General features: G+C 57.9%; 1 protein-coding gene across 2 annotated transcripts in view; it reads left to right on the top strand.

The window, feature by feature from the left end:
* KCNH1 (potassium voltage-gated channel subfamily H member 1) overlaps nucleotides 1-22,829 on the top strand; it is a 64,813-nt gene that overhangs the window by 37,616 nt on the left and 4,368 nt on the right. For both annotated transcript variants that reach the window (XM_055144964.1, XM_055144963.1), the window contains exons 7-10: nucleotides 7,780-8,209; nucleotides 15,421-15,620; nucleotides 16,450-16,702; nucleotides 20,441-20,637. In XM_055144964.1, coding sequence (XP_055000939.1) covers nucleotides 7,780-8,209; nucleotides 15,421-15,620; nucleotides 16,450-16,702; nucleotides 20,441-20,637 — 1,080 coding nt within the window. The remainder of the gene's footprint in view (nucleotides 1-7,779; nucleotides 8,210-15,420; nucleotides 15,621-16,449; nucleotides 16,703-20,440; nucleotides 20,638-22,829) is intronic.

Genomic DNA, 22,829 nt, shown 5'->3' with positions numbered 1-22,829 from the left:
TCTCTCTCTCTCTCTCTCTCTCTCTCTCTCTCTCTCTCCCTCTCTCCCTTTCTCCCCCTCCTCTCCCTCTTCCTCTCTTCCTCTCTCTTCCTCTCTCCCCCTCTCCCTCTTTCTCCGTCTCCCTCCTCCCTTTCTCTCTCCCTCTTTCCCTCTTATGCACCCTCTCTCCCCTCCCTCTCTCCTCTCTTCCCCCCCTCACCTGGTCAAACAGTTCTTAGCTGCAGTATCAAAGGAATGCTACATGAAGGAAAAAATGGAACAGTGTAACTCAGAATCAAAGACATTTTCCAGAGACACCATCAAGAAAGCAGCAATGAAAGCCATAGACTGGGAGGAAATATTTGCAGGTCGTGTGCCCATTCAAATATCTGAGTCTCGGGTGCATCAGGAGCTCTTAGTGGTCAATGGTAATGCAGTTCCGCTCTGCTGAGGCACTGGGAAAGGTTCTTAGCATGGGTATCACTGGGAAGCTGCAGGAGGAGAGTGAGCAGGGGAATGTACTTGCTCACTCGCCCTCACCAAAGGATGTATCTGGTGGGTTCGGGGGTGGTGAGGTGGGGGGACACTTGGGAAACAGCAGGTCCCATGTTGCAGGAGGGGACCTCCTTACCAGGCTGCCTCCTGGGACGTGAGGAAGCAAAGGAAACGCATGTGGAGATGGTCTTGGCAGTCCATCCCCAGCAGAGCCTGGAGCTGTGCTCACCCGTGACCAGTGGGCCAGCGCAGGAGAAGCCAGAAACGCGCAGAGCCTACATGCTCATCACATGGCCTTAGGCCCGTGCCAGGAGTTGGCGCCGGCCTGCAGGCGCTGTTCGTGTGCTCACTCCTGAGTGGGTATGGCTTGAATGCAAACTCACACTTTGAAAATAGATATGAAAATTGCACATTGAAGATATCAGGGAAAAGAGCGTCTCTAGGGAGACAGCAGGAAGAAATGTGACATGAATGTGGACGATTGGACTTAACTCACCCTTCAGATACACCGTTAGAAATAATTCTAAGGATTTAAGAATCCGCGCACATGCCCATTCCTCCTGGTGCTGTCTGTGTTCATGGACCACTGTAAGTGACCTCACAGTCTCATCAGTCAAGTATCGACTCCCTTGTCTGGGTGAAACATGATGTTTTCATTTAAAAATAGCTACAAAGACCACGGGCTTTGTATTTATGTCTATGATGATAAGTATGTATGATATTCTCATAATCAAAGATGCGCTTTAAAAATTATACCTTTGCTATAATTAGATCATATAAAATTGTGTTTTCTGGGTCCTCTGTTAGGGAATTAAGCTACATGTTGATGAAATTACAGTATTTAAAGAAAGTTCATATTCTTGCTATATAGTTGTCAAAAGAAAGTAAATGTGGCTCAGTGTAGGGAAAATTATGACAGAGAAAGACAGGCAGAAGACTGGAGGGAGATTTGTTTTAAGGGTCAAGACAGTTTGGCACTTGGCTGAGGCTGTGTGTGCGTGGTGGTACCTGAGGCTGTGTGTGCGTGGTGTTCCAGCTGTGTCAGAGCTGCAGGCCCCGTTCATGGAGGCTGAGCAGAATAATGAGCAAGAGGCCGGGCCAGGCTTTCCCATTGCTGTGGTGTCCTCCGGGCATGCTGTGAAGGAAAGGCAGGCTGTGAGCTATGCTGTCCCCTCTCAGGCTGCAGCCCGCGCACTGTCCAGAGCATCTCTGGGTATAGCCCCAAGTGCTTCCCACCGGAAAGACACTGACCATGGTCAGGCTTTGTATGACATTAAACATGGCAGTGTGATTTCCAGCGGGCTGCATGAACAAGGGGCAGTGTGGGAGCTGGGACACCACTGTAAGCAGACACAGGGGTGAGGCACAGCAGACCATGCATGAGGGCAGCGTGGGCTCAATCTCTGGCCTAGCCAGGAGGGATCACTGAGCACCACTGGTTGTGGCCCCCCAACCAAAAATTAAATAAAAAAATAAAACCTTGGATGTGGGAGCACCAGGCGGGTGGGTATTAGAGAGTCAGGAGGGCATGTGGGAGCACTGGGCGGGTGGGTGCTAGAGAGGTGTTAGAGGGCAGGGGACTGGTAGCTTGGAGCCGGTCCTCGGGATGGCATCACATGCGGATGCAGAGGGCGCGAGCCTGTGGTGGGCGACTCCAGGGGTTGGCTACCCAGGCTGGCCAGAGGGTTCCTGCAGTTCACAGGACAGAGGATCTGTCCGGCCCTGGAGGTCGGCTCCCTGGCTTCGGGGCCCCATGCCTGGTGGGTGGAGGCTGACCCCTCCAGAGCGAACCCGGCCACAGTGTGTTCCGGAAAAGGCCTTCTCGGAGCCCGTTGCTCCTTTCAGTGCTTCTCACGGGGCCTTGTGCGCCTTCTGCCAGCCATGTTCAAAGCTGACCTCTGCTTCTCTCTTCTCCCAGGGCATGAATAAGCCTTTTTAAAGAGTGCCCTTATGGTGGGTGAATGCACAAAGGGTTGGGAAGTATCCAGAGGCGGACCAGCCACAGGAAGCAAACCCGGCAGTAGTGCTCGTAGGTGCAGTCAGAGGGCCCAGACTTGCCCACAGCCTGCTCCAAGCCTCAGACCCCAGACTGGGGTCTCCTTGAGGCAGACCTCCCCACCAGACGGGAGGGTGCTAGATGGAGAGGCTAAAACACAATCCATTGAGCATGTTCAAATGTGTGAAGTTATTATTAGAGTGTGGTGGGTGGTGTTTGGGAGATGAAGCAGCACCAGGGAGAGGAGAGAGCACAGCTGGTGCCTGGCCGTCAGCGCCGTCCTTAAGGCCTGGGGCTCCACCAGCAGAGAAAGAAGGGCAGATAGGCGCGTTCTTGACAGGCAGCCATGAGGGGCATGGCGGGTAAACCTCATTAGCTGGACAGGGGTTATTTGGGACACTCATGTCCCAGCTCAGGCAGTTATATGAGGTGCGTTTACTAGTCTCCAGCGAACAAATGAAGCTCAAGGAAAAGTCAAACATAACAGCGTATTATTGAGCCAGGCCTAAGCTCTGGTCTGGTTCTGCTAATACTTCAGGGAGCAGGGCACAAAAGTATGAGAGGCATGTCCAAGGAATGGTATCCCAACATGCGGGATGGTGGTGGCTTAGGGACACCCAGGTCAGCTGCCAGTGTCTGTTTCAGGTCAGACTGTCCCAGTCATTTTCAGACAGGAGAATGAGGGTAGCAGGGGATCCGATCAAATAAGACCCGACTGTGGCTTGACTCCAGTTCCCACTTGGCAGTCCTGGGTCTGAGAGGTGAGGAGACTGGGGGGCAGCAGCGGGTCGTGAGAGGCAGAAACCTGCAAGCTCCTGCCGAAGTGGGCAGACCATCTCAGCACCAGCAGGCTGGGACGAGGGGGACTGGACCACTCCTCACATCTAATCCAGACCGTTCCCCACTGAGGGAGAGGCATACCCAGAAAATATGTGGATTTTAGAGAGACTCTTTGGGGGGGTGCTTTGGGGCCCCCAGCAGCTCTCAGGTCTTACTCCTGGCTCTGTACTCAGGAATCACTTCTGGTGGCGCCCAGGGGCCCCTGAGCATCAATGAGGATCAGACCAGGAGAGGCTGCATGAAAGACATGGCCCAGAACCTCTGTGTCATCTCTGAAATTCTTAAGAGAACAAGAAGATAAGCCACATGTCCCCATCCCCCCGGGGAGGGGGCGACGGGGGGTTACTTATTAGTTCTCTCACTCATAAAGGCTTTGCTCCCAAACATCTGAAGGGCTCTGGGAATGGGATGACAAGAAAGAGTCGCTGTGGGCCAGCAGCACGTGAGCACTGTGGATGTCAACATGGCAGCTAGGTGCAGGAACACGTGCAAGCCATGGTGACACTGGGGAGCCCGTCAGGGTGGTGGCACTGGGGCTCTGTTGTGGGCACAGCCCACTGCTGTAGGGGATACCAAGGGCAGTGGTCACTTTGGTGAAATCATTGGGACATGTTTTTTGTGGGGGGGTTCTGGGGCCACTCCTGGTGATACTTGGCCACTTGGGGGAACAGCCAAATACTGACACCCAGTCGAAGACACTGCTACAGCGCCTCCGGCTGGGTACCTGAGGGCCTTACTCCCAGGTGCTGGAACTTGGGGTGCTGTGCATACGAAGACGGTACCCTGATCTCTGGGCTCTCTCTCCCCGGCCCTGGGAAGAGTAAATTCCAGTTATTCAGCTTGCCTTTGCCAAGGAGGAAAAACAGCTGTGATCATGCAGAGATTGGGGTTCAGCTCTGGAGTTCACCAGGAGCTCCTGGGTTTCCATGGCAGCAGGACAAATGGGGCTGTGCCCCCACAGCCGCACACAAGAGCCCTTTGGAGCTTTGCTTCGTGAAAGAAGCCAGTTTACACAAGATGGTTTGTGAATGTGAAGGTTCCAGGAAGTGAAGGGAAGTGAGCGACCGTGGTGCCTGCCCACGGGGAGCAGGGGGCACAGAGGGCGGACACACTGGGTGAGGGGCATTGCTGTGATAAAGCCATAGTAGCTAGGGCTGAGCAGTAGTACAGCAGGTATGGCACCAACCCGGGTTCAATCGCATGGTTCTGTAAGCACTGCCAGGAGTGATTCCTGAGTGCAGAACCAGGAATATTGCTGGATGTTGCCCTGTCACTGTCACTGTCACTGTCATTGTTATCCCGTTGCTCATCGATTTGCTCAAGCGGGCACCAGTAACATCTCCAGTTTGAGACTTGTTGTTACTGTTTTTGGCGTATTGAATATGCCACGAGTAGCTTGCCAGGCTCTGCCGTGCAGGTGAGCTACTCTCAGTAGCTTGCTAGGCTCTCCTAGAGGAGCGGAGGAATCGAACCAAGTTCAGCTGCATGCAAGGCGAACGCCCTCCCCGCTGTGCTGTTGCTCCAGCCTGGGTGTGGCCCCCAAACCAAAAATAAAATAAAGCCATGTTGGCTTAATGTAGTGACTGAGGGTCGATGGAGGTGATCTCCCCTCACTGACTGGAGTGATCTCCCCTTAGTGAGTGGGGTGATCATCCCTCATTGACTAGGATGATCTTCCCTCACTGACTGGGGTGATCTCTCACTGACTGGCGTGATCTCTCCTCACTAACTGGGGTGATCTCCCCTCACTGACTGGGGTGATCTCCCCTCACTAACTGGGGTGATCTCCCCTCACTGACTGGGGTAATCTCCCCTCACTAACTGGGGTGATCTTCTCTCATTGACTGGGGTGATCTCCTCTCATTGACTGGGGTGATCTTCTCTCATTGACTGGGGTGATCTCCCTCACTGACTGGGGTGATCTCTCACTGACTGGGGTGATCTTCCCTCATTGACTAGGGTGATCTCCTCTCACTGACTGGTGACTTAGACACTTGCTGTCAGGATCGTGAGGAGCGCCAAACAATGGTCCCTCTGGGTGTGGGGACAGATGTGCATGTCCCTGTCTCTGCTCAGCAGCGGATGGCTCTGCCTGGCTTCCTCGTCCCTGGGGACACAATTTGGAAGATTTGGAGGCTGCCTGCCACCTGCTGCTGTTTCCCAGCAGAAGGACGGGCCAACCCAGGACCGCTCTGGGTCCCAGCTCTCCTGGTGCCCAGTACCTGCAGGATGGGCAGGACTTTCTGAGAGCCGCAGCAGCCTGTGGGAGCTCAGGGAAGGGCCAGCAGTAGAGCGGGGGCCCCGGAGACAGACTCGACCTTGGTGCACAGGTCACACAGTTGTACCCATACCTGGGAGCAGTTCGTCCATTTCCCTGGGAAGACATCCTTCCCCACAGCCAGGGAGAGCACTGAACTTCCAGAAGCTTCCTCCTGGGCATGTGGATGGGATTTCTGTTTCCTTGCACATCCTGGCCCAGAACGATGACAGATTCTCCAGAAGGTTCTGTGGCTCAAGGCAGGGTTCTGTTCATGGAAGTGCCCTGGGAGCAACTTGTTCTTGGCATGAGATCCCAGGAAGCAAAGGATGCAGTGCTGGAGGGAGGCAGACACCAAGATCCTGGTGCGTCTGGGTTGGGCAGGGCGGCATTTCCTAGCTTCCATGTGTAGCTGCCCATCCCCTCGGACTCCAAAAGTGACTTGCAGAAGAGTGCCTGCAGCCCCTACACAGAGGTGCCACTCTAGCCCCTGCCAGCGCTCAGTGACCTGCTGCACTTCCCTCATCCTTGCCAGAAAGATGCTGTTCTGGGAAGGTGTGATTTCAGGGGGACATGGGACATCTGTCCTCAGAGATGTGGTTTCTTCTGCGGTTGGAGAATTGCACCTCCCACCCCTGCCTGTGGTCTATACCCTAGCACCCCTACAGCCGCCGAGCTGGGCAGAGTTAAGCCTTGTGCCTAGAGGGGGCTGTTGACATGGTGTCCTCCCTGCACCTGGTCCCTGTGGTCATCCCAGGTGGCCAGGACAGGATGGTTCCAGGGCTGAGAGAATCCTGGGGTGACGCGTCACCAGTGTGTGGACTCTGCTCTCGGCAGGGGCCTAGATCAGTGCTAGATGGAGCGACATGTCCTCATGCTAGTGGATTTGCCTCTGGGGTTTTGGGGACTGGGCATCCCCAGCAAAGGGGGATGAGGGCCCGCATCTGAGAGGAGGGGTGTGAGGGCCCACATTGGTGGGGAAGGTTGGGAGGGGTACATGTTTAGCAGGTTCTGCCCATTGCTCTCTGGTGCCTGGCTGGCCGCTGGGGAGACGTGCCCCAGTTACTGTCCACACAGGAACAGTCAGCTGGAGACACAGTATCGGGGCGCCCTGGCAGTATTGGCTTTCCAGGATCCTGTCCGCCCTTTTCATGTGCCCACACGCTTTCCTCCTGAGAACCTTTGGGGCAGCCCTGCAGGATCAGGGAAGGCAGGAGCCCTGAAGAGGAAAACAGCCAGACGAGCACCCCGAGAGCCCCATTTCTAGTGAAGGCTCTGAGTGTTGTTCCCCGCCCTCAGCAGAATCTGCAGCCCCTTTCCCTCTTGGTAAGCCGGCGAGGCTCTCAGGCGTGCCGTCCAGCCCCAGAGCAGCCGCCTGGGTTCTAGGGAGTCAGGGCATCTGCTGCTGTGGACACTCATGGTGCAATGATGGGTGTGCTGACGGGTGTGAGCAGTCACAGTGTGATAACGGGTGTGAACACTTGCAATGTGATGATGGTATGATGATGGGTGTGAACACCTGCAGTGTGGTGGTGGGTGTGGACACTCACAGTGTTATGACAGTTGTTGATGATAGGTGTAAACACTCAAGGTGTGATGATGGGTGTGATAACAAATGTGAACACTCAGAATAAGATGATGGATGTACTGATAGGTATGAGCTCTGGAGTGCGGTGACAGATGTGATGATGGTCTCTCCGTGGTCAGTGTGGCAACTCTGCCCTTCAGCATTCCCCCTGCCTTCCTGTGTCTCCCTGACCCTGCTCAGTGTGTGAAGCTGTGTGTGTGCACGTGCAAGGGAGTGGACCCCATGCTCTGTGTGGGAGACCCACACACAGCCTTCCAGTATTTTGTATTTCCTAATATGAAATACAGCATGAGTCCGAAAAATTATTTTAAAGTTAGCCGTGACACCGGGAAAGGTGCCTCTGCGTTTGTAGGTGCACGCCCAGCACCGTCTGCTGTGAGAATTTGGGGTGTCATTGGGTGGTGGGGGAGGAAGCAGATGGGCATGTCTCTCACTCGGTGAGAGCGTGTGTGCATGCACCCGCGTAGCCTGGCCTTTCTCACATCACAATCCTTTAAAACGCTTTTGGAGGGCTGCTTCACACTGCACCTCAGATGCACAGCGGTGCTGGGCGGGTTCAGGGGAGCATGTCTGGTCATGCCTGATGTCGCGCCTCCCCCCTCTGATGCCGTGCCCCCCCTCCAGGGCCTCAGCAGCCTGTTCAGTTCCCTGAAGGTGGTGCGGCTGCTCCGGCTGGGCCGAGTGGCCCGGAAGTTGGACCACTACATTGAGTACGGGGCAGCTGTGCTGGTGCTGCTGGTGTGTGTGTTCGGGCTGGCCGCGCACTGGATGGCCTGTATCTGGTACAGCATCGGCGACTATGAGATTTTCGATGAGGACACCAAGACCATCCGCAACAACAGCTGGCTCTACCAGCTGGCTCTGGACATCGGCAGCCCCTACCAGTTCAATGGGTCGGGCTCAGGGAAGTGGGAAGGTGGGCCCAGCAAGAACTCCGTGTACATCTCGTCCCTGTACTTCACCATGACCAGCCTCACAAGCGTGGGCTTCGGCAACATTGCCCCCTCCACGGACATCGAGAAGATCTTCGCCGTGGCCATCATGATGATCGGCTGTGAGTAAGAGGGGCACTGGGCTGGGGGTAGGGGCCCAGGCTCCATGCACTTGGGCCGTCCGGGGGGCTGCAGGGTTGGAGGCTTGTCCTCGAGAACAAGGGGTGACTTCCCTGTCAGTTTCTCTGTGACTGGAGCAGAATTTCACAGCAGAATTTCACAGAATTGTCTCATACACTTCACTCATGGCAGAGAAGTACACATCCCAGGGAGCTGGGAGGGGGAGGAGCCTCCCAGAGGGGTCCGCCTCCCCTTTACAGGCCACTTCCTGCTGGTGTCTGCAACGGGAGAGGGATTTCTAGAAAGTTCCATGAACTTAGGCCTTGCAGTGTGGGTGAAGGACAGGTTCCTGGGTTGGGAGTGTGCCAGTCTTCCAGTCCCCTTGCCCACTCTCGGCCGCAGCCCAGCACTGAGAGTGGCAGCCATGGCGTGGAAGTGGGGATGTGCATCTGTGAGGGAAATAGAGTTTGTAGTGGTGGATGGTCAGACACGGTGAGAGCTGCCGGGCTGGGTGGTTCTGGTATAGTGAGTGTCGCCTACCCCTGTGGCTTTCTCCACGTGGCTCCTAAGAAAACATAAAAGGTGGCTTGTACTACACCACGCTGGTCTAGAGTCCCAGTTCTCACCCGTTGACTACAGGGCCCCTGGGCATCCCCGGCATGTTCCAGAGCAGCCAAAGGTGCAGATTGTGGTGGTTGGCCACAGCCTGAGACTGGAGGGCCCCGGGAGGAAGCTTGGTTGGAAGGGGCCACACTTGGGAACGGCTGAGGGACCTCCTCAAGAGGAATGTGTGTTTGTTTGACTTATTTGGGGTGAGGAGCCAGGTGAGGAGTACAGGGAGGGGACTCAGGGCTGGTGCGGGCAAGATCAGTCTCTGCCCCTTGATCACTGCCCCTGCTGCTTGCTGGAGAGCCGAGGCTTCACGAAGGCTGCACTCAGTTGGGAGGGACAGGGTGGGTGGAGGAACTGGCCTGATGGGGAGCAAACAGCCCTGCTCAGGGGGCCCTGTGAGGAGGGGCGGGGCCGGGCAGGGGAGATCTGCACTGGTGGAGGCTGAGATGCAGGGTGTTGGGGGGGGGCAGGAATGGCCCCATGCTGGTCCCTGTGAGTGCCACAAGTATTGGACTGAGGCACGCCGAGATTGGTCCCCTCAGTGGCCACTGGGGGCCAAGCTTGGGTGCCGTCGGCAGACATGGTGGTTCTGAGCTGGGAGCCCAGGGCCTGTTCTGTGCCTGCCTTCTTGGGCCTGGTGCCACTGCTCTTCCCCCTCTGCCCACGCCAGCAGGCTGGGACCACAGGGTCTGTTTGGCACCCATCTGCAGGGATCGGTTTGGGGGAGCAGTGGCTGCTGGCATGTTTGGCCTTTTCCTGAGCAGCCTGCGTGCCTGTGGGGGGCGGAGTACTTTGCTGAGTCAGATTGAGTCGGCAGCCCCAGTCCTGTCACTTTTCTAGAACCATCTCAGTTAGAGCTGCTCGGCTCCCATCCCTGTGTGCCTGGGGCGCCTGGTGTCCCCCAGATGCTCAGCACGTCCCCGGCACCCCTGTGGATGAGTTTGGGGAAGGGGCTGCACTCAACTGGGATACACAGCCCAGACCAGGGTGCCTGCTCAGGGCCTGGCCTGCGACCTTTCACCTGGAAGAGGAAGCAAACCCAGGTCTGGGTTTGCCCTTGTTTTTCCAAAGCAGCTTCCCTGGGGGCATCTTGAGAAAACTCAAGGAATCTGGGCTCCCTCCCAGTTGGCCATGACCCTTTCCATGTGAACGTGTACTCCGTCCCCACAATGGTCCAAACGCATGTCCCTCTAGCTTTCAGGCCAAAGGCCGGGGCAGGAGAGTGGGCACTTCCAGGGCTCCCTTTCCAGAGCCACTGTGGGGCCAGCCAGCTGGGCCGCACCTGCCACAGGGACCGTGTTTGTGGCTGCTTCCGTCCAAAAACAAGACGAGGGGCAGGCAGGAGCCCAGGTGCCCCTCAGCCACCAACACAGCTGCCCCTTTATAGGGGACATGGCCACGTCCTTGTCCCCAGGTCATATGCCATGGCCGCTGGCCGCTCTGTACAGATGGACGGTTGCAGCCGCGGAGTCCAGGTGCTTCTCCGAGCACACATTGAGCAGGGGACCAAGCTCTGCTGCCGCAACTGCTGCTGCATATGGACAGGCAGACTGACAGGTGTGTGTGCGCCCTGGGTCCCCTCTCAGCAGTGAAGGTCATTCCCAGGAGGACGTGGACTCTGCTTCCTGCAGCTCTTTGTAGAACTGCCCCTGTGCTTTTGCCCCAGGTGGCTGCTGGGGCATCCTGCTGTGAAGCAGTGAGAAGGCTCCAGGGTCAGAAGACCTTGGTGGGGACTCACACTCGGACCCAGTGCACATGTGTGGGCACACTGCCAGGTGCAGCTGGGAGGCCCTGAGAAGGCGAGCAGGAGAGACTGGGTCTCCGTGGCCCTGTACCCCACAGGCTCATGGCTGCTGACACCCGCCCCCGCTCCCTTTCTCCGCATCTCCACCCAGCTTCTACATGTGCCCAGCCCCAGAGAGCAGGAGCAGGGGCAGGAAGGAGGCTGCACACAGCGCAGCCAGGACAAGCGAACCCTGTGGGTCATCCTTGTCCCAGTCACTTGGGCTAGACTTGGTGACCTGCCCCCCAACCCCCAATTGCAGAAGGGCTGGGAGGGTCTGTTTTAGGCTCTTGTGCCCTTGTGGAGAGAGCTGTGGGCTGTCCACCCAGCCGCTGCTTCCCCGTCATCCCTCCTGAGTTCCTGGGTACGTCACCTCCCTCTGGGCCGGGGCTTCCCCTTTCCAGGGTGTGTGGGGGGTAGTTCTCGCCCATGGGAGCCAAGCGGGACAGACACAGGACAGAGCCCATCAGAGCCCCCCTTCACATGGTCTCTGTCACTGCGGAGACAGTGCCCCGCGCCCTTCCCACCCTTGCGTCCTATTCTTAGAGAGGATTGTAATTGCTGCTTTACCCTGCGGGGGCCGCTCTGTTTCTTGGGGGCCGTGTTTATTTTGGGAGCTGGGCAGTGTCCAGGATGCCAGGGAAGAAATAACTCTTGGGTCCTCATTTATTCTTAGAGTTCCCCTTCCTCGCCACAGACCAGCTGGCTGTTTGTAGAGCACCAGTCTGTCTCTGCAGTGCTCTGCAGTGGGGACCCCACTGCGAACCCACCTGGGCTGCCCCTCACCCCAGCACCCCTCCACCCCCTGCTGTCCCCTGATGTTGTCTACACCACTGGATCCTGCTCTAGGCCGTGGCCAGGGCTCCTCTCACAGTGAGGTCACTGCCCTCACGACTCTGCCCTTGGACTGCATTTCAGGTCCGTCTGAGTGGGCAGCACCCAGAGCCCCATGGGCAGCACTCAGCTGTCCCCCCCACCTCTACTGCAGACCAAGGCTCTTAGGAACCTTCCTGAGACACCTAAGCCACCATGACCTCATAATGGAGAGCCTGAGGGTGCCCACAATGGTGGGCTTCTCTCGAACCCTCTCTGTCCTCTCTCAAGCACCATCTGTCCGGGGTCAGAAGGTGCTGGTGCTTGGTGGCCTGGTCAGTCTGCCCTTCTGTCCTTTCCTTGTGCAAGACTGCGCACAAACCTTGAGTCTTGCATGCAGCCCAGTTCCACCAGAGCAGGGGAAAGAGGAGGACCATGTGGTGTGGGGCCTCATGGGGCCGAGGAATGAGGGCGTCCAAAAAAGAAGGCTGTGCCTGTGTATCTGCACCTGTACTCAGTACTCGGTACCTGAAGTCTGCCCTGTACCTCGACCCAGCACCTGGCCCCTCTGCCTGTCCTGCCTTCCCTCCAGATTCCCTGGAAACCAGTGCTCCAGGCCTCTCAGGGGCCAGGGCCGAGAGGGACCCAAACGGTGAAGGCTACCGACTTGACGGCCCCCACGTCCCCTGCTCAGCACCAGCATAGAGTGTAGGGCTCCCTCTGGGGACTGGGGCTCTGGGGAGCACTGGAGATGCTGGGGGTTTGGGGGGCTCTAGGGCTGTGTGTAGCTGCTTTGCCCAGCAGGGCTTCACACATTGAAGCCCCATGCTGCCCTCTCCTGCCCCGTCCCTGGCTCCCTGGGCTTCTCACACCTTCCAGGGCCAGGCTGCCCAGGCCATGACCTGGCGCCCCATCTGAGGATTTGGGGTCAGGTCTGTGGGTTGCCCACTGGAGTGTCTACATGATCACCGTGGGAAGGGACTGCACAGGACAAGTGCTGTGTGCCTCTGGAACCTTCTTCAGCTAGCGCTTTGCAATGGGCAGTGCCTAGACCACAGCCTCTACTCCACCCTTGGGGTGGGATGGTGCGGAGAGTCAGGGCTACTCGCTCCTGGCTCTGTGGTGGGGGCTCTGTGGCGCCCAGAGTTTACCACCCCCCCCACACACTGCAGTCCTCTCATTACTGAATCACCACCCAGTGTCGCACATTCATAAGCTAATGACCTTAATTGTGCACATCCCAGCAGGCATTTGGCTGGGCTGTGAGCTGCCTCTTCACAGTGGCAACTGGGGGTGCCTGTCCTCCCTAGTCCTGGGGGCATGCAGCTGCTCTCAGGGAAGCAACTGCTGCTCTGGCCCTCCAGATCCACCCTGGAGGAAGGTCCCTCGCCCCAGGCCACCTCCAAACCTTTCAGCCGCATTGCTGACTGCAGCTGTCCTGAGTCCCCGCAGACCGTGCCAGGAACCCGGGGACCTGTCTGGCCTGGAGCCTGTCCCTTCCTGCCGAGCCCCCACTGGGCTGTGACTGGAGACCACATGTGGCTGGAGTAGCCAGACTCTGAGAGTCAGGCCAGACACTTGTGGGGGTGCAGAGTGAGGGGGCCTGTGGGAGACTTGCAGGGTCTGGCTGAGCGGGGGTGATGTGCTGCTTTGGGACGAAGCCTGTCAGACCCCTCAGTCTCCCACAGCTGCGTGCCTCCTGGTGGTCTGCTCTACGGGGTTGAGGCATCGATGGGGCACGTCCCCCAGATTCCTTCCCCAGGTGCCTCCTGCCCTGCCCTTCAGGCCTTGATGTGTGCTGGAGGCACCCAGAGTCCCTGGCAAACCAGATCCCGGCTCTGGCGGAAGAAGGGGGAGAAGCGCCCCATTTTCCATGAGCCTCCGCCAGCACGTGTTTGCAGGGGTCACCGCTTCCATCATGCACCCACACCCTCTCGCTTGCTGCCCCTCCGTCCTCCACTCTCGCTCCTGGGTTCTGGGTTCAGTAGCCATCAGGGCCGTGGCAGTGAGGCCTGCAGGCTGGGGACGCTGGCACTGTCTGTCAGAGAGGGGAGTGGCCCCACACCATGTGATACCCCTGTATCGCGCAGTCCCTGACGGCTCCTGCATCGGCAACACAGACTGCAGCTCGCCAGGCTCGTCCTCGCCCTGTCTGGCCAAGGTGCCCGTCTCAGGCTTCCATCCTCGAGCTCCCCCTCCTCACCTGAGCCTAGCCCAGGAGCCTTTAGCTGTGGACCCCACTTTTCTTTTCTCTTCCAACCCTTCCCTAGGCACTAGTCCCCCACTTCGGACAGGGGGCCACGAGAAAGGTGAGGGTGGGACTGGGCCATGGGGTGCAGGTGCTCGTGCTGAGTCATCCACGACCCCCATGGTGCTCAGGGGTGTTCCTCCTCCCAGTCTCTAAGGAAGAATCTGGATGGGAGCCAGATTCCCGTTTCCCCCAGCGGTGGGGGCCTCCATCCTGTGTGGGGACATGGCGGCCACGGTGAAGAATCACTGAGGGGGTGTGTCAGGAGGGGCTGGAGAAAGTGAACTCATCTTTACAGACCTGGGTCTGAGCACAGGATGGAGCCCCGTTTTCCGGCCTGGGAATAAAACACTCAGTCTCCGTGTTTCCTTGACTGGGCTGTGGCTGCTGTGGTGCCATGCCCGCTGGCTAGCTCCCGACCACGCTCGGTGCTGACGTGTCTAATGCCACAGCAGTTGTGCCTGGTGTCTGTCGGTGCTCACTGAAGTGCTGTTTGATCAGACCCCAGCCCGCTGCTCAGCGGAACAGCCATGTGGTACACAGCCTGTTTCAGAGCATCACCGTGGCCTGAGCTTGTCTGTCAGTATGCGCTGGTCACCTACGCTGGCAGGATGCAGGGGCCCAAGGCAGCCCTCAGGCACCATCGGTGGCCTCGGAGTCCCCCGAGGGCGAACACTCTGCTCTCTCACTGGGTCAGGATGAGTTGCAGATTGAGGTGGACGGGGTAAGGTGTGTGTGGGGGCAGTGGGTCACAATGAAATGTGGGGTCTATGGAACCGACAGTAATGTTAGCATCCCCAGGGATTCTGGCTGCTGGGCCATGGGCAGCTCTTGGTGTGACAGGCCTACCGCGGCCATGGCTGCCACCAAGACTGCGAGCAAACAGAGCTGCTTTCCTGGCCCCTGCTGCTCTAGAAACACAGGTGAAATGAGGTGCCCCCACGTGCTGCTAGCCGCCCCGAGTGGGAGACAAGACAGCACTGAGAATAACTGTCTCTGTGGCAGGAATCTGGCTAAAGTGACGGGGGCCAAATCCATGCTATTTTTAGCAGCACGTCTTCAGGCTTGTTATGAAATCAGGGGCAGAGGTGTTTGAGTCCCTGGTGTGGGCACGTGGTGTGCCATTTGGGGTGAGCAGTGCCGAGGCCGTGGCTGGCAGGGGCCCAGAGCTGGGCACTGCCTGCCCACACTGTGACCCGGTGCCAGGGCCATGCCCTCCACACCCCTACTCCACACCTGCTCCCCTACCTGCTTGCCAGGTCAGCAGCCTCCATACCCCATTCTTCTCCAACACGTTTTTCTCTGCCCGTGGGAAGATCACCTTGACATTAAGGTGACCTTGTGATCAAGCATTTAGGGCTTCCATACTTTGGGATTAAGTACTTTATGATCAAGGACCTAGGGATCAAATACCCTAAGGCACTTAAAATGGATCTGGTGGGAGGAGAGACTGCTCCTCCCAGATCCCACATGAGCTTGTGAATGTGCATTCCTGGGTGCACCCTGAGGTGGGTCCAGTGGTCCTAGGGGAGCTTGAAGTCAGCTTTTCTCCCACACATCCAGGCTGGACACTTGGAGAAGCCCCAGGTCTCACAGAGGGCACAGTGTCGGGACCTCCTGTTTGATAAAGAGGCAGGCGGGGGGGCATGCAGGTGAGGCTGTGTGGGCCACAGACAGTCACCCTCTGCTGTCCCATGTGTGGTTGTGTGGGCCCGCAGATGGTCACCCCCTGCTAACCCCTGCTGTCCCCCATGCAGCCCTCCTGTATGCCACCATCTTTGGGAATGTGACGACCATCTTTCAGCAGATGTACGCCAACACCAACCGCTACCACGAGATGCTCAACAGTGTTCGTGACTTCCTCAAGCTCTACCAGGTGCCCAAGGGCCTGAGTGAGCGCGTCATGGACTACATCGTTTCCACCTGGTCCATGTCCAGGGGCATTGACACTGAGAAGGTAGGCATGTGGTCTCCCCAGAGACCATTGTTCCCACCGCAGCCTGAGCCAGGAATCAGCCCTTAGCACCGCCGGGATGGCCCAACCCCCTAACTTCCCTTAAGAACAGATTGTGTGACAGCTCAGATTGAGCATATGGCCATAGAATCATCCAGAAACCTTGAATCTCAAAGGAAGATGCCAAGTCCAGACTTCACAGAAAGACACTGAGAAAAAGGGCTCTGGGTATTTCCTTCAGATGCCCACTTTTGGCTAGCTCAGAATCGAACCCCCTGATGCATGCAGGGCCCTGCCCTCAGCCAGTGTCTACTCTCCTCATCGGGACCCTAACCCTGGTCACTATCACCATCACCCCTGAAATGATGTCAGCACTGCCCCTCCATGCTCCCTGTGTCCCGAGGATATCCCAGCCATTGGATTAAAAACCAAACTCTCAGGGCCAGAGCTAGAGCACAGGGGCAGGACAGTGACCCAGCACTGAGTCACGCGGGCTCTGATCTTCCAGCACCATACATGGTCCCTAGCCCCTGCCAGGATCCCTGAGCACAGGTAGGAGACTCCTCCCTGAGGGCCCCCAGGAGGGGCCAAACAAAAGGGCCAGAAGACTTTCACCAAGTCTCAGTCTCTGTGCCCCCCACCCCACCCACACTCTGTGCTCGCTCCCCTCCACTGCAGCCTTTGTGTTCTAGGATGTCCTTTCCCTGCTTGCCCGATAGCCACAAGCATCACCCATCGGGAGCCCTGCCCCAGCTTTGGTGGGTGGGATGGCCATGCCCCGTTTTCCTTCCCACGGGAAGAGGACAGACCCTGAGGCTGTTCTCGCACACAGGTCCTGCAGATCTGCCCCAAGGACATGCGGGCAGACATCTGTGTGCACCTGAACCGCAGGGTGTTCAAGGAGCACCCCGCCTTCCGGCTGGCCAGCGACGGCTGCCTGCGGGCTCTGGCCATGGAGTTCCAGACCGTGCACTGTGCGCCGGGCGACCTCATCTACCACGCAGGCGAGAGCATCGATAGCCTCTGCTTTGTGGTGTCCGGCTCATTGGAGGTGATCCAGGATGACGAGGTGGTGGCCATCCTGGGTGCGTGCCCCTTGCTGCCGCCCAGGCTCCAGTGCTTGGAGCAAGCAGAGGAGGGTCTTCCCCCACTGCCCCAGGGGAAGGGCCAGGATTGGGGGAAGTTAGGGCCTGAGCTGAGTCTCTTTGGGATATAAAATGTAGATCGTAGTGTTGGGTGAGTGCGCATTCCCTCCTGAGGGGTCCCTCACACAGTGGCCCAGTACAGGTAACTCTGAGGCATCCTGTGAAAGCTGGAAGGGCGTCCTAGAGTAGGTGGAGGGACCCATGGGAACCTGGGGTCTCGAGGCAGAAGGTCGGTGGCACATTCAGGACTGAGAGTATGGGAGTCCACGGAGATGCAGCTGCTCCTTGGCACAGCACAGCCCTCCCTGCAGGGGCATGAGCATTCTCAAATACCCTCCCCCGCACCCCCAGGGCAGGAGTGGGCTGTAGTCACTGGGTGGTTGGAAACAAGAGAGGGGCTGTGGGAGCTGGATCCTCAGAGCCCACCTCACCATGGACTCTGCTGGTTTCCAGCTCCATCCCGGAGCAGCTGCAGGGGGAGGCCCCAGGACAGCTGTGGGTGGCCTAGAAGGTAGTCGGGATCGGGATGTGTGTGGAGCCAAGTTGGGAGCAGAAGCACAAGGCTGGTCTCATATCCAGAGCGCAGAGGAACAAAGGGTGTGGGGAGGCCACTGGGACCCCATGGACACGACTGATGCCCAGCTCAGGGAGGTGGGTGAGTGGGTTCCCACAGAGATAAGAGAAGCCAACTCTGGGTAGGGCGACTGCAGATAAACCCGTGATGCACGGTGAGCTGCAAGCCCATAGGGACGGTGGCTGAGCTGGAGCCTGAGGATTTCCTGAGAGTGGAAAGTGGAGAGGCCGAGACAGGGCTGGAGCAAAGAACTCACCTCTCAGGGCAGAGGTCCCAGTTCTGCCTCCGGCCCTGCATGCCCCCGCACCCATGGCCTGGTGGCCTTGGATCCCCTGGAGGTCCGAACTCAAGCTTGGCTGGGTCCTATACTGCCTGCCCCCTGCACCTGGCTCTGGTCACTGTAGAAGTCGCAGAGCAGATGGGATAGGCAGGCAGGTCTGATTGGGCACCATGGGCCACAATTCTCATAACCTGATTGGTCACACTATGGGCCACGCCTTGCTTGAACAACCTGATTGGTCACATTCTATGGGCTGTGCTTTATTCTCACAACCTGATTGGTTGCACTTCGTGGGCCATGCCTTATTCTCACAACCTGGTTGGTTACACCACATCGACCATGCCTTGTCCTCAGGTCCTGACTGGTTACACCTGGCTGCAGCCAGGCGGTGGTCTGTGAACGTTAGCCTGAGCCCCTGCATTGGCCTTGCTTGCCCATATGCTCTCAGCAGTCTCTGCCTTCATCTCTGGGACAGGTAGGAAGGGCAGAGCTTGAATGCTGGGGGAGGAGTTCCAGGTGGAGAGACCACTGATCCCACAGTTTATTAAACAGCCCCCGGTGGGTTCTCGAGACAGAGACACTTCCTTGTGAATTGGGAACGCTGCACTGCCAGCCTGAAACATGCCTCAGCAGTGTCTTCGAGCCTCTGCCAACTCACACACTCATGGGGTATCCCAGCACCCCATTCTGTGACAGCTCCCCTACAAGAGGAATAAAGCAGACCTTGGGGTCAGCACAAATATTTGTGTCCAGGAGTCTCCTAATTGAGGGAGGGAGACCACGGTCTTGCCTAAGTCTGTTTTTGCTGAAGCAATTAAAAGGACCACTTGTCTTGTCCCCAAAGCCACATGGGAGTAGGTCTTGGAGGAAATTCTCCACCCCCTCAGGGACTAGGGAAAACGTTTGGTTCTGTAGGGAATTAGCTTCAATCAGGGTGGAGGTTACCATGACGATAGGAGAAGTCCTGTTGGCATGCAATATATTTCAAATACAAGGGGGAAAAAACCACTGCAGAAACTGGACAGTGTGTACAGTGATCTCAGCTACATAAAAGTGGCATATTTGAAGGTTGGAGAGATAGCACAGGAGCTAAGGCACTTACCTCGCATGCAGCCAACCCAGGTTCGATCGCTGACACCACATAGGATTCTCCAAACCCACCAGGATCACTGGGCATGGCCCCCCAAACAAATGATACATATTCAAGTAGACAGGAAGATACCCTCAAGCTTACAGGGTGATCTCAGGGGGACAACTGAAGGGCGATCTGCTGCTGTGGCTCAGTGAACCTCCCATATTTTCACCAAAGCCCTCAGACCCTTTCATAGACTGGAGGACACGAGAAAGCCCATGCTCACTTCTGATCCGCGGCGGTCTTGGGGACAGCGCCCTGCACTTGGTCCTACTGGAGAGACATCAGCTCTGGGAGGGGGCATCCATGTGGCTGGGGCAGGAGCAGCATCCATTTCCCCAGGGACCAGGGCTGGGTGCAGGGCTGGAAGGGGCAGACACCAGCTTCCCTCCTGCAGAGGCAGGCCCCAGGGGCCAGAACCTGCCCCTCCCACTGCCTGGCCGTGTCTCTGCTGCCACCCAGACCCAGAGCCACTGCACAGTTGAGGCCTAGAGGGGCCCAGGGAGGACACCCTTCTGCATCCCAGCCAGTCTGCTTGGCCATGTTGGGCTGTGGGGAGCTGTGGCCCAGCAGCAGAGAGTAGGGCTGAGGGCAGCGGGTCTCTCAGGCCACAGTGCCCAAGTCAGAGCTCGGTCAATGCTGAGGGCATGCCCGGCCCCCACATGCTGTTGTGACCCCCATTTCTGAGCCCTCGTAGCTTAAAGGGGAGGCAGGAGTTGGGGGTAGAGCTGTACCTGTGCCCAGTTCCCCCACTTGTTCTGTGACTGTTCTTCACCCATGAAGATGGGGACTTGGGCGGTGGGGTATGCTGATACCTGTGTCACACACCAACTGGAACGCTCTGTCCCTGGCAGGTGCCCTGGAAGCACCAGATCAATGAGCTCAGCGAGTCCACTGCCCAGTGTGCCAGTACCTTCTGTTCTTGGGAGCAGGGGGAGAGGGAAGCGCACAGACCGTCCCGCCCCTCTCTCCCTCACCCTCCCAGCTTACACCACACCACATATGGCTACCAGGCTGAGGGGAGGAGGGGGTCCCACCAGGCCTTCACCCCATGAACCAGATTATTCCCCCCAAAGCACCCTGCATAGGAGGGAAGGGAAGGGACATGGGTTGGGGTGAAGGTCTAAGTTCCCCCTCTTCTCCCTTTTTTTTGGTTTTGGGGCCAAACCCAGCAGTGCTCAGGGCTTACTCCTGGCTCTGTACCATATGTGGTGCTGGGGATCAAACCCTGGTCACTGCTCTCCCATCTCTCCAGCCCAGGTACACGTTCTGACAGACAAGTGCCCCCAAAATGCCCCAGGAGCCCCGATGTTCTCACCATGAATCACTTTTCCAGGAGGGAGCTGAGTTGCTCCCCGACTCTGTGTCTGAACTCTTGACACGTCCACTTGCTCAGGCACACTTGCTCACTGTGGCTTGTGGCGGCCATGGATGTGGGCACTGCCCAGGGGTGGCACAGCAGAGGTTTCCCTGCTACACCCCTATGCTAGTAAGTCTCTGTCCTGCCACAGCAGTCCCATGTCCGGGCACAGATGTCTCAGAGACTGGAGTAGAGGGGAGGATGCAGTGAGTGGCCCACACACAGTTGGTGGGAGAAGACTTGGGGTTGGTGGGGGCACCCACCAGCTGTGGTGGGTGGGGCCTCACTGGCCTTTTCTGGGTGATTGCCAGACTCACCCCTGTCTCCCACAGGGAAGGGGGATGTGTTCGGAGATGTGTTCTGGAAGGAGGCTGCTCTGGCCCAGTCGTGCGCCAATGTCCGTGCCCTCACCTACTGCGACCTGCATGTCATCAAGCGTGATGCATTGCAGAAGGTTCTGGAATTCTACACGGCCTTCTCACACTCCTTCTCCCGAAACCTCGTGCTTACCTACAACCTGCGGAAACGGGTGAGCCATGGGGTGTGGGGCGGTTTGAAAGGCTGGGCTGAGGCACCAAGAGCCCTGTGGGGAGGCTGGTGGGCACGGGCACCTGGGGCTTCATCAGGGTGTTTTGCAGAAGGACCTCATGGCACACCCCTATCGTGTCTGCTACATCCTGGGCTCTGCCCAGGGGCCCAGGTCAGAGAACACAGGACTCCATGCTGAGCACCCTGCACAGTAGGGACCCAGTGCTAAGTTCCCCTGGGAAAGCTGCATAGTGCTGATGCTAAATCCTTGGCACAGGGAGAAGTGTGATGCTTGTTGCTGAGTTTCCCACTTGGGGAGGGTAAGTGGTATCTGGTGCTGAGTACTCCACATGGGGAGATGCACAGTCCTCGGTGCCCAGTGTGGCTGGGACACTGTCAGCATCATGTCTCTGCATGGAGCCCAGCCCTGAGCTCAGCACGCAGCCGGGTCACTGGGCCACCAGTCTTGACTCCTGAGGGCCTGATGCAGGACGGGGGACAGTCATGCAGCTCTTGGGTCCAGGGCAGCCAGGTGACCACTCTGGTCGCTGGACCAGAGGACATGTGTGGCACAGGTGAGTCCCTTGTGGAGAGGACACTTTCCTCTGGGTGGTCACAAGGGACGACCCAGAATATTCTGTGCGCAGCTGTCTCATGGCTGCATCACCTCCTCTCTGCCTCCTGCAGCAGGTCCTCAGTGCAGCCTGCGGATGACGCCATGGAACTGGGCTGCGTGGGGAGGCGGCTGGCCCTGCAGAAGCCAGGGGCCATCAGGTCCCGTGTGCAAAGACCTTGGAGCCAGTGGTGACAGGACGACAGGCATCAGGAACGGTTGCCTCCCCAACTCAGCCTCCTATGCCTGCCTATCCCAAGCCCACCCCCAGCATCTGGACCCCACCAGGACTGACCCCACCCCCGGCAAGCTGAGATGGGTGGGAAATGTGGAGCAGGATGACCTGCCCTGGTCCTAAGAATAGCTCATTGTTTGGAGACTAAAGTCCAGTTGTCCAGGGCAGGAAGACAGCGCCATAAGGCAGGCTGGAACAGGGTGGACAGCTGGCCTTTTGGGGGTGGCACTTCCTAGGGTGCTATGGGGCCCAGGCTCCCTGTCTGATGCCCTTCCTCTGCCTCTCCAGGAAGCTTCGTTTGCTTGGCTCCTGCTCATTGTCCACAGACGCTGTGGAGTCTCCAGGCTCTGTGTGTGTGGGGGGCGGGAGGCTGCCCCCCTGAGGGAGCACCTAGCCTCAGCACCCACTAGTGGTGGGACAGTGATTTTTTTTTTTTTTTTTTTTTTTTTGCTTTTTGGGTCACACCCGGCGATGCACAGGGGTTGCTCCTGGCTCTGCACTCAGGAATTACCCCTGGCGGTGCTCAGGGGACCATATGGGATGCTGGGAATCGAACCCGGGTCGGCCGCGTGCAAGGCAAATGCCCTACCCGCTGTGCTATTGCTCCAGCCCCGGGACAAGTGATTTTTGGGAGCCACTACCCACGGTGCTGACCAACACTGCTGCTCAGGCCGACTTGGACCCTGAATCTGATTTTTTGTGGGGAGGGAGATCAGGGATGACTCCTGATTCTGTGCTCAGGGATCAGTCCTGGCTCTGTGCTCAGGGATCACTCGTGACAGGTCTCAGGGGATCCTGTGCAGTGCTGGGGGTGGAACCCAGGTTCCGTGCAAAGTGAAAATGCTGTGTCTGTATTGTGTCTGGCTGAAGCCCAAGGTAGCTTCCAGCATTTTCCACAGCAGGTGACAGGTGTGGATGGCCCCCAGGCCAGGCTGTCCTTCCTCCCCGCCGCAGCCAATGGGCCGACATGATAGCGAGCGTGGCACAGGCTCAGTCTCCCATGGGTGAATGGGTCCGCCCACATCAGTTATGTCTGAGGGTTTCCTCGACCAGAGGTGGGTAGCGATAGGGTGCCCTGGAGTCCCCACTGTCTCTGGGGGCTGATTCAGCCTCCACAATGCCTAAGAGGTCAGCCCCGGGCTGTAGGTGGGTGCCATCTGACCTCTGACCTTGAGGCTGGGCAGGGGTGTCTGAAGTCAACTAACCATCATTCTGCTTTTCCTCGGCCACCAGCTGTGTCCTTGACTCCGTAGGCTCCACAGGATGGAGGGCCTCGTTCAGTCCCATCGCACCTGGCGGGGGCTGCAGCTCGTATCACAGGCTCATGGGGGTGGGCAGCAGGGAC

This window comes from Sorex araneus, chromosome 7, assembly GCF_027595985.1.
Source record: "Sorex araneus isolate mSorAra2 chromosome 7, mSorAra2.pri, whole genome shotgun sequence".
Taxonomy (NCBI): domain Eukaryota; kingdom Metazoa; phylum Chordata; class Mammalia; order Eulipotyphla; family Soricidae; genus Sorex; species Sorex araneus.
The sequence above is the reverse complement of the archived record's forward strand: the minus strand, read 5'-3'. Positions and strand labels throughout refer to the sequence as shown.